This window comes from Paroedura picta, chromosome 6 (assembly GCF_049243985.1).
Source record: "Paroedura picta isolate Pp20150507F chromosome 6, Ppicta_v3.0, whole genome shotgun sequence".
NCBI classification, from domain to species: domain Eukaryota; kingdom Metazoa; phylum Chordata; class Lepidosauria; order Squamata; family Gekkonidae; genus Paroedura; species Paroedura picta.
Genome location: NC_135374.1, coordinates 77,758,471 through 77,768,860, shown reverse-complemented (window position 1 = coordinate 77,768,860; position 10,390 = coordinate 77,758,471). Strand labels below are relative to the sequence as shown.

The 10,390-nt window shown below is 40.5% G+C and overlaps 1 protein-coding gene across 7 annotated transcripts in view; it reads right to left on the bottom strand.

The window, feature by feature from the left end:
• Positions 1-1,039: 1,039 nt before the first annotated feature.
• The window catches only part of GPM6B (glycoprotein M6B), a 117,656-nt gene continuing 108,305 nt past the window's right edge, over positions 1,040-10,390 (bottom strand). For 6 of the 7 annotated variants that reach the window (XM_077343223.1, XM_077343219.1, XM_077343216.1 and 3 more), the window contains 4 exons: positions 9,385-9,556; positions 7,534-7,607; positions 4,962-5,027; positions 1,040-2,934 (listed from right to left, as the gene is read on the bottom strand). In XM_077343223.1, coding sequence (XP_077199338.1) covers positions 2,785-2,934; positions 4,962-5,027; positions 7,534-7,607; positions 9,385-9,556 — 462 coding nt within the window. In that variant the 3' untranslated portion in view covers positions 1,040-2,784. Of the gene's footprint in view, positions 4,287-4,961; positions 5,028-7,533; positions 7,608-9,384; positions 9,557-10,390 lie in introns of all 7 variants that reach the window. The other variant, XM_077343218.1, reaches the window with a different exon arrangement.

The window sequence follows — 10,390 nt, the reverse complement described above, 5'->3', positions numbered from 1 at the left end:
AGAAAAACTACTTTGATGCCTAGTCTTTATAATTTGAGATGATCTATACATTGTTGTTGTTGTTAAGTGCGAGATCGTGTCCAACCCATCGCGACCCCATGGACAATGATCCTCCAGGCCTTCCTGTCTTCTGCCATTCCCCGGAGTCCATTTAAATTTGCACCAGCTGCTTCAGTTACTGTCCATTGAATCACAAAGTCTAAACTACCTGAATGTAGAACACAGGGCTTTCTTCTGCCCTACTGTCAACTTGAATAGGAAATATTGAATGTAAGCAGAGAATAGATAAGAGATAAATTGAAACATCATAATGAGATTCAAGTCAGAGACTAAGGTCTAGTCCATACAATGTAGCCTACTGTGCTACTTACTAGTAAGTAAGGGTAAAGTAAAGTAAGGTTTGATGCAAACAATCTGTGTTACATGGTATAAAGGATCCTTTTGTTTTTTCTAAAGTATTTTATATCGCTGGAGCTCCAGTGTTTCTGTATTCCATCAGCCATTACTAGCTAAAGGAATCTGTAGAAGCCATTGTTTTGAAAGAGGACCATAAACGTACAGTTAGATATTCCCCTTTCCTTTATAACCAAAAGCTTTATAACCGAAACTTTATAACCAAGAGCTTCATTCCTGGGAGCATAATGCAAATATTCCAATTGCCACTGACTATAAAGATAAAGCATCACTGAAATCTTGAAGTAGATTCTCAAGATGGAAAGCTAGGACCTCAACACACCTGGTAACTCTTATAACCTAATATGTTAGATGAAAACTCAAATCTCCATATAATATCTGAATTGGATCCCTTGTACCACAGGCCCTTGTAGATGAATATCATATGGATAGGTAGGGTGAGATAAGTATACAGTTGGATACAGAAACTGAAGCAGGGCTATCTCTCTTTAAACTAATTTCCTCATTTTTCAGTAGTGCAAACCCCCTAATTCTGTGCACCACCTAGTCAGATTACAGTTACAGTCTATACTAACTCAACTGTTGTCTAAAAGGATTCTTAAAATAAGCATACACAAAATATTGGTTCTATTATCTACAAATATTTATTGTAACACTTGGATATAACTACAGGAAGCCCTTGGCACTGATAGAAAATATTGATTCACGGTTAGGTTACAAAAATTTATACATAGCAAAATTTAATGCTCTTTACATAAAAAATATTAGACTACTTAAACAAAACTTTGAAAACTCCCAGTAATAGCTACACAGAATTAGAAAAGAATTAGGCTTTAAGACACTGTCTGTTACCTTTATGCAAACACTGAACTAGAAAGAACATCACCTGCATTGCTGTAGAAATTGTTATCTTTCATGCAACAGGTAAAAAACAAACACTAAGCTATTTTTTCATCTGCTCTACAAAGGATTTTTGCCTCTTTAAAAAGAAAAAAAATGATTTAAGCATGTAACAAAAAAGCAAGGTAATACCTGAATTTCTTTTCCACATTTATTTTATTATTTAGCCTTCCTAAAGAAACATGTGCTTCCTTTTATTTTTATACACTTCTGCATGGGCTACAGGAGCATTTTAATATTCAGCAAACATTCAAAACAAATCAAACCACACATTAACATGGATGTATGGACTTGACGTTTTACTGATTTAAAACTCACTGATGTACTTTAATTTTCTCCAACATTTATATATATTTTTTAAAAATAGCACACCAAAATATACCATCACTAGTACTCAAGCTAGCACTGAATGTTTCCAAAAATATTAGAAGGCAGATTTCTGAGGGAAACATGTTTAAAATGGCACCCAATACTTTACTGAACACCACATTTTCTTATTGTAAGAGAAAGCAAATAAGTACTGTCTATAAATGTGTTGAGCACCAAAATTCAGATGGGTGGTTGAGCAGTGCTCCGTATGGCTATGGGTTGGTGTGTGTTTTGTAATCTACAAATTATTTCCATAAGCAGTTCAATCCGTGTCAGTTCAACAAGGTAACACTGTCCACTTAGATAAAACACAGACAGTATAATGACTTCCTGCTGCTATATAAATGCTTAAGACATTTATAGAAAATAAACATTAAGGCAAAGCTGACATTTATTTTCAGAGAAGGAGAATCATTATTCTGATCTGTGGGGTCTGTCTACATTCCATCAAACACTTTTAAAAACGCAAAACTTGGAGACATTCAGAACCCAGGTCACTCAGGTAAGTGCAGTAGAACACTGGCTCATTATAGCATTGTTGAGAAAAGGAGAGTGGCTCAGCATACATTCCTGCAATTTAGACCACAGAACCTAGTTTTAATTTTGAGAGAGACTGAGTAAGCTGATTTACAACTTTCTGAAAACAAATACAAGTATCAGCATTCTGAATAAAAGGAATACCCTTATCTAGTTAAGTACTAGAATCTTAGTTACACCTGTGAATTATGTACAGCCTTTTAAAATCTTCTCGTCCTTGCAGGGCTGAATACTTACTGCAGTATCCCATTTAGAAAGACATTGTTATAGCAGTAATTTTTCATAATTACCAAGAGGTCTGACTTGGTTTTGTGTGTGTTTAGTGGGCTATAATGAGGATGTTACTCAACCTGCCCCATTCTGTTCTCCACCCCACCTCCAGACTCAGTGCTAAAGGAATGAAGGATATCCACTGCAAGGTTTCCCTATGAACATGGCCCAGGAGCATGAATAGGAAGTTTTTACACTTCGGTATTTGCTTGGACATACACCTGTACTGCAGAACAGCTGTGTGTTGATTTGTCAGAGCTACAAAATTCTTCCAAAAAGGACTCTGGCAAACATTTATGTGTAAGAATTGAGTTGCTCTTTGGACCGAGACTGGATATCCTGGAGCTCCTGTTCTTCTTTTGCTTTGATATCTTGGTAAGCCTGCATTTTGCTTGCATCCTTTAAGTAGGCCCAGTTAGAGGAGAGTATCATGAGGAAGTGGATCTGGAAGAGAAGGGTGAGCATGATGGCTAGTGAGCATGTCAAGAGGCAAAGCAGACAGTGAGTCAGATTAATACAAAAGTTATTCTACATTATTAAATATTAAGTAGGCAGACAGAGGGGTTCCTAAAGGACTCCAAAATGTTGCATGCTTCATTCTATTAAGGAACAGCTGGCAAAAGTTAGTATGAAATAGGAACAAAAGCAGTTAATGCAGAAGAACAGAAACAGGAATGCTTTGAAAATATTTCAAGTTTACATGCTAAAGCCTACCAGAGCAACTTGAAGATGTCATAGCTCCTCTCCCACCCACCCCCAACACCCCAGTGTGGGTTCAAGAAAATCATATGCAGAAGTTTTTCAAAGTTAATTCCCAGTATACTGACTAGAAGAAAATACAGTCGACTGTCATCCTGCCTTGAGGGCTAATTATTACACATGGAGACAGAGCCACTGAAACCTACTTCAGTGGCATATGTGGGGCCACAATGCAGCCAATAACAGCTCTTTCTCACAAGCAGGGGGCCTAGCAAAAGGACCAGGGATGTGTTTACATGTTGCAGCTAGAGAACTGTATGGGCTTTGTCTTCTGAAGAAAAAAAACTAGTTGGTATTTCAACTCTTCAAAAGACTGTTTCAGTGAGCCAAATTAGTTGTGTCTCAAAGCATTTGACCAGAGAAAGCCCCATTTATGGGGGTTTTCAAGTAAACTGGCTTTGAAACCGAGGCTGTTTTATATGGTGAAGAGGCAAATGAGTATAACACTGGTTTTTTTTGTTTTTGTTTTTTACAAAGCAGCACTTTGTGAAAGGAGTCTTGAACTCCAAGGCAGTCACTGGCCATTATCAAGAATCAAGCTTGCCCTTTTGCATGTCATCTCTTGTAGAACAGATGCTTTATTATTTTTCAGATTAGTGAACAGCAGGCATAGAATAACTTATTACAGGCCCTTAAATCGATCCAGTAATTATTTCAGAGATGATAGTTAGAAAAATAGCTCATTAAAACCCAAAGCCCTCCTTCCTTTAAAAGGATGATTTACAACACCACTAAAAAATAACTGCACCTTCCCATAAGATAGAAAAGCAGCCAGATCTCACCCACATTCTTATTCATATACAAGAAATAATTTGTATTAATCTAATATGCTTAACAGACGCTTACTGAAGCTATTTACAGTTGACTGTAACAAATGTCAAAAGCTAGACTCTTAGTCTAGGGTGTCAGTGGTATTTCAAGCTACAGAATGCAGCTCTGTACTGGGCTTAGGCAATTTAGAATTTAGTGCAGCAATCTTCCCGACTCTTAAACTTCAAAACAGCATAGTTATATGTGGTAGCCATCATGTAGATCAGCTGGTGGAAGAGAACAAAATACAGCATGTAAGAGACAAGTTTTTCAGGCCTTTGAGGCAGTTCTTTGTGTTAGACTCAAAAAATACAGCAGCAGGCAATGATTTCACATGAGAGCTATGGAAATCCTTTCTTTAGATCAACTGCCTAGGCGGGCCTGGCTGCTTCAGAGGGAAGCACAGCAATAACACATCACCGGAATTTGGCTGACAAGATTAAAAACTGGCTGTTGAAACAATTCCTCAACTGTAAGGGCTCTATTAGTTTCCAATGTGCTGAATGGTTTGAGTTGCTCGGTAAATTTGCCTACTTCTAAGCAACCAAAAGAAAGCTTTCACACTCCCAGATTTAAAGGAAGGAAAGAAAGGAATATTAAAAAAAAAGATTTCCAAAGATAGAAAAATGCTGAATTTTAAAAAAATTCTACAAAGACCAAAATAATTCTAGTGAGAAAATGCCATAAAAGTTGACCGTACAGCAGGGTGGGAGTTAAACAACAGATCAAAAACTATTTACAAAGCTTGCTTTGGCCCAGCATTTTCCTGAGAATCATCAGCACTAGTCTGCTACTTGGAAAGTCCTGAGAAAACTACGGCCAGGTAACAACAAGCGCCCAGCCCTAGCCTCAGAAATGGGGGTGGATTATTATTTTAGAGAGGCAATAGATGACATACTCACCAAGGCTATGACAGTTGCACCAGCTCCAGCACAGGCCACAATGAACAGGTGGTAAGACAAGTAAAACTATAACACAGTAAGGGGAGGGGGGATAATTTCAGAAGTTTTGTTGTGCACCAGCACATCTTAACACAGTTCCTGGGAGGCTGACCATAGAAGAAAATCTGATTCCAGGAATGACAGATATTTCTGAAACGATATTCACTTCTATACAACACCGATATAATTATTTCTGGCAATGTCAACTGAGTCATGTGCACTGTGATGAAGTCAGTAACATCGGTAAGTGCCAAGGTCCTTTATATGGTGGTTTACTCAATTGAAAGGAAATGGTTTTTGTGAACCAGACTGCACGGGAGAAGTTGTCGTTATCTCTATGATTGTGTTACAATCATAAATTAAAATCATTAGCATACTATTCTTTTTCCATGCTGATCAAGACCCATGTCGCACAGAGAAATTCAAGTGCATGAATCAGTCCAATATGTCTCTACTTTAAAAAAATCATGTACACGGGTACCATCACCACTCACAGCCCCTCGGGTCCATAATTTCAGGGTTCAAAAAGTTATGCATAACAAAATTTAACACTCTATGTAAAAGATATTAGAGTACTTAAACAATACTTTGAAAACTCCCAGTAATAGCTACATAGAATTAGAAAAGAATTCTGGCACATACATGCACAGTGTCTATCTGTCCCATATTTTTGGTATGTATGTGCTAATGACCTAATGAATGAAGAACATCAAGAAGACAGGTGTGATAGACTGCACTTTTGAAAGCTTAGGCATAAACAGCGATTCCTACCCAGCCTAAACTGGGAGTTAGTGATGAAGAGTGCAGAGACTCCTGGTCTGGGGTGGTTAGAAACTGCCTTTAGAGACCTTATGAGTCAGTTAAAAACTGAAGATGAGTACTGGTGTTTCAAGAAGAGGGGTCTGGGTGCTGAAAAGAGTATACCAGCCTTCTGGAAATTAAAAGAGTCTGAGAATTCTTAAAGAACGTACCCTAAAGCAGTGGTCCCCAACCTTTTTATCACCAGGGGCCAGTCAATGCTTGACAATTTTACTGAAGCCCGGGAGGGGGGGTAGTTGCCGAGGGATGCCACCACCGCCGTCTGAGCCCCTGATAAGCTTGCTTTCCCACCGGTGCCCCTGACTTCTGGCCACCCGGTGGGGGGCACTGCCAGCAGCAGCTGTGCAGTGCCACACCGAGGGGGAGCCTCAGCCATGGCAGCCGCTAGAGAGCACCAAAGGTGAGCCGGCAGCAGAGTAGCAGGGCAGCCCCCGAGGCAGCAGCTGGGGAGGAAGACGAGGAGGAGTAGCGGCCTGGTACCGACTGATCCACAAACCGGTACCGGTTCCCTGACTGGGGGTTGGGGAACACTGCCCTAATGTGTGTTGGAAAAACACTGGTACAGAAATCTCTCGACATTAACAATTTAAGTAACTGTGAATAGCTTAAGAGACTCTCACATTCACTTGAAATACAAATTCTGAAGTCTGCTTGTACTGGTTTTACCTCAACAGTTATTTGGACAATAAGACAAAAGTTATCTAACATGCCTGGCTATGAATGATGCCTAATACAGACTACTGTAGCTCTATCGCAGCTATAAACAGATACAAGGCTTTGAGATATAAAGCTATCCAGTAAGTATCAACAGAAGCTAACACTTCCATGGAGTAGAGAGGACATATTCTGAGAGTAATACCCCACTGCTGTCTATTCTTCAAACTAAAAGTGGCATCTTTATAAACGGCTGACTTTTAAGAATAAAGTTTGCGTCCAGTGGCACCTTTAAGACCAACAAAGTTTTATTCTGGGTATAAGCTTTTGTACGCACACACTGTTCTTCAGAAACAATGAAACGTGGGGTGCCAGCCTCCCGTTGGCATCTGGGCATCCCTGGAATTACAGCTCATCTTCAGCCTATAGAGATCAGTTCTCCTGGATAAAATGGGTGCTCTGAAGGGTATGCTCTGTGGCATTGTACCCGAGACCACTTCCCTCCCTAGGCTCCATCTCTAAATCTCCAGGAGTTTTCCAGTCCTGATCGAGCAACTCTACCCCCACCCCCACCCCTTCCAGTGGCTGGGAGGGGACCTGGCAAACCTAACTGAAACAGTGTCACTAACCATTACATATAGGTAGAGGGTGGGGAGAGTGTTGCTAGGAGGGCCAGTTTTACTGATTTTTAAAACATCTTCGGAAGTGGCATTTACTGGTTCCACACAAGTATAGGCTGCCTCCAAACATCTGTCATATATTAACCCATTCTACACAAATTTGGCACTGCTCTTGGTGCCAGAATCTGGTCTGTAATGGATCTCAGCTCTATCAAAGAAGTTCACTGATCTCTGTCTATCCACAATGCGGTCTGGTGTGATAAGCAGTCCAGACAAGAGCCTTGAAGACACTGCAAGGTATTTTGTCATTCATTCTGGATAATTAACAACATTGGCTTAAAAAAAAATACAAGGACAGGCTGGCAAACACAGCTATGTCCCAGTTTTCAAGATATGCTTCCACTTGGGGATGAAGGAGGAAGTACTTTGGTCTCCCTTACCTCAGGTGTGTTGCACATTTCTGCTAAGGCTGACCCACATGCCCGGCCAGGTACTGCATTCCAAGGGATGATCCCTGAAGTTAAAACGCCAGAAGAAAACATATTAGAGCAGTGGAATGATCTCATTCTCCTTTCCTGAAATCCATTTCCCTTCCCCACCTACATACAAGTTGTGTTCTTTCATTGTGCACCCACACATTGACCAGTTCAATCTGGAGCTGGCAAAAGCAAGTACAAAATCACTCTGACTATGTTCTTTTTCTACATCCAGGATCCATTCCCCTTGCCAAGAGATGTTCTCAGATCTAGGATTCCCATATGGCAGACAAATGGTTGTTTTAATCACTACGGACACTGTCATATGCTCTCCTCATTGCATATACTGGTTCAGTAAAGGGATTGATGAGGTGTCTGAAAATTTTAAAGAGTTGCCTTAAATTCAGGAGTGGAGCTTGTAGTTGTAGCCAGTTGTGATAACCTCATTCATGCTATCTCCCCTTCCCCTTTGGTTCACTTCCCAATCAATACCATCACACCACTAGACATCTTGATAATTGTTTTACTTAGGGTAGGAAACAGCTACAAAACTTTAGGGGGGACTAATTTCTGTGGTTAAAACAAAAACCAACCATTTACAGCAAGACAAAACAAGCTACCTAACTGGACATTATAGTTTGTAGTAATCTACAGATCTTAAATATGATTACCAAAGACATGCATGAGCCAGGCAGAATCTTGAAAAATCTCTTCCATTTGGAGAAAAACAAAAAAATGCCCAGCACCCACAATCTCAGAGAAACTCTAAGGGCTTGAAAACCAAATAGAATCTGAATAGGGCTCGGAATGATCAAGAGATTCCATGTCTATCATGTTCAGTTGCTGTCCTCATCTACCCCCTGCCTGGGATCTCTCCGTTTTTTCTTTGTCCCCAGTAGCTTTTTCAGCGCTTGTAAAGCGGGGGGGGGGGGGGGGGAGAGAAGCAAGTTTCTCACCGCACTGCATTGGGCTCTCACAAATGGCCCAAGTGAAGCTGTAAAATGGCAGCAAGGTGTATGGGTCAGAATCAGCAATGCTGCAACATCTAGTTGGGGCGGGGGCGGGGCAAGGCTCCATGCAGACAGTCCCAATTTCAATCCCTATTTAAAAGGATCAGGCCCCAGGTGATATGAAATATATCTACCTACAGCCTTGGACCAATGGCTTGATTCTTCCTTAATTAATTGACATGCCCAGGGCTACCCAGCTGGCTGGCTGTGGAGGAGGAGCGGGGAATCAAACCCAGCACTCCAGATTAGAGACCGCTGTTCTTATCCTTTACACCAAACCTCACAGTTCTAGATACTTGCAGGAGGGAACAGAATTTAGTTTTTAAAACAAAACACATATTTATATAACTCCAAATTTGCTGGTTGCTTCATTACATCCATTCTAAAACTGTGATGAAGAAGGAATCTGGTTTGAATAGTTCTGTGCATAATTCAGATCGTTAGAGAAAAAGTGAATAAGAAGACTCTGAAGTCTCGAATACAAGAGACTAGCTTGACATGTTTTCTAGGCATTTGATGAGGAGGTCAGGCTTGCTTAAGCAGTTTATTTTGCTGATTGTTTTATTGTTAAGCTTGATATTGTAATGCGGATAACAGCCATGAAATCACTTTAGATAAATGACTTGCCAAATGCAGCTCAACTAGATGCATCTGGAAAGAGGTCACTGCAGCAATCTGCATTAATTGAAAAAGTAATGACATGTTCAGAGACTCCACACTTGCTTGTTTTCATAGTCCTCCCACCCTGTTGGAGACAGAACAAGGAAAGAGGATCAGAGCATTTAATCAGGATTAAAATAAGTACCGTATTGCCTGATATCCACACAGATCTGGTCCGCTGAAGCTGTCATATTTGCCGGGAGGGATCTGATGACTTCACAGGTTGACCATATGTTATAGAACATGAAGACGGGAACTGCAGAGAAGCCAAAGACGCCAAGCCAGGCTATTCCCAGAATGTAGGTGAGGAAAACAAACTGTGGGAAGGAGAGGCAGACACACGTCTCACAAACAGCTCCTGTTTGGTGGCGAATCTCTCACAGAGCAAGATGGCACAGGACTAAGGGGGTGGGTGTTACTGAGAACAAACCTAGGAAAGAGGCATTGTACCTACATCTTATTACCAGCCTGGTCTTTTCCTTCCATATATACCATACAAGCACAGACTGTCCGTTTTAATCTTTAAAAAACCCTGAACAAACAGCCTGGTTTGCTGAACAGCACTAATCTGTCTTGGAGGATTTTTTAGGTTATCTTATGCAGGCTTCTGGTTTTTCGTTTGACAGCCAATAAAAGGTACGGGGCTATTTGCAATGACATCATCAAAAAGATTTCTCCTTTCACTCGATAATGTTGTTTTTTTTTTCAAATTATAATGTGCACAATTTCTACCAGTAGACCATAGTATTATTCTCAGTTACATGACAATTCAGTGTGCCTTAGGCACACTGCAATAAGAAAAATGGATGATGGCTTGTTGATCGCTTATGTAGCTAGGCCGGCAAATCCAGCTCAAGGTTGTTTCAGCTTTCCTAGGAGACTACCCATGTAACACCAGCCATTTCCACATGGGTTATATGCCCCTGGATAGATGCTGTTGGGAAGTGGATTTTTTCTTCTTTTGCTGCTTTCCTACAGTATATTTTTGCGACTCAGATTTTTCAATTTCCCCACCCACAACCCTCAATCCCTACGGGCTGAACGGTCATTCACTGCACTAAAAACAAAAGTATGTCATTTATTTCAGTGATTGACAATTAAGAAAAGTAGTACTGCTGAAAAACTGAACTGTGCAGTATTTGCAACTTAAT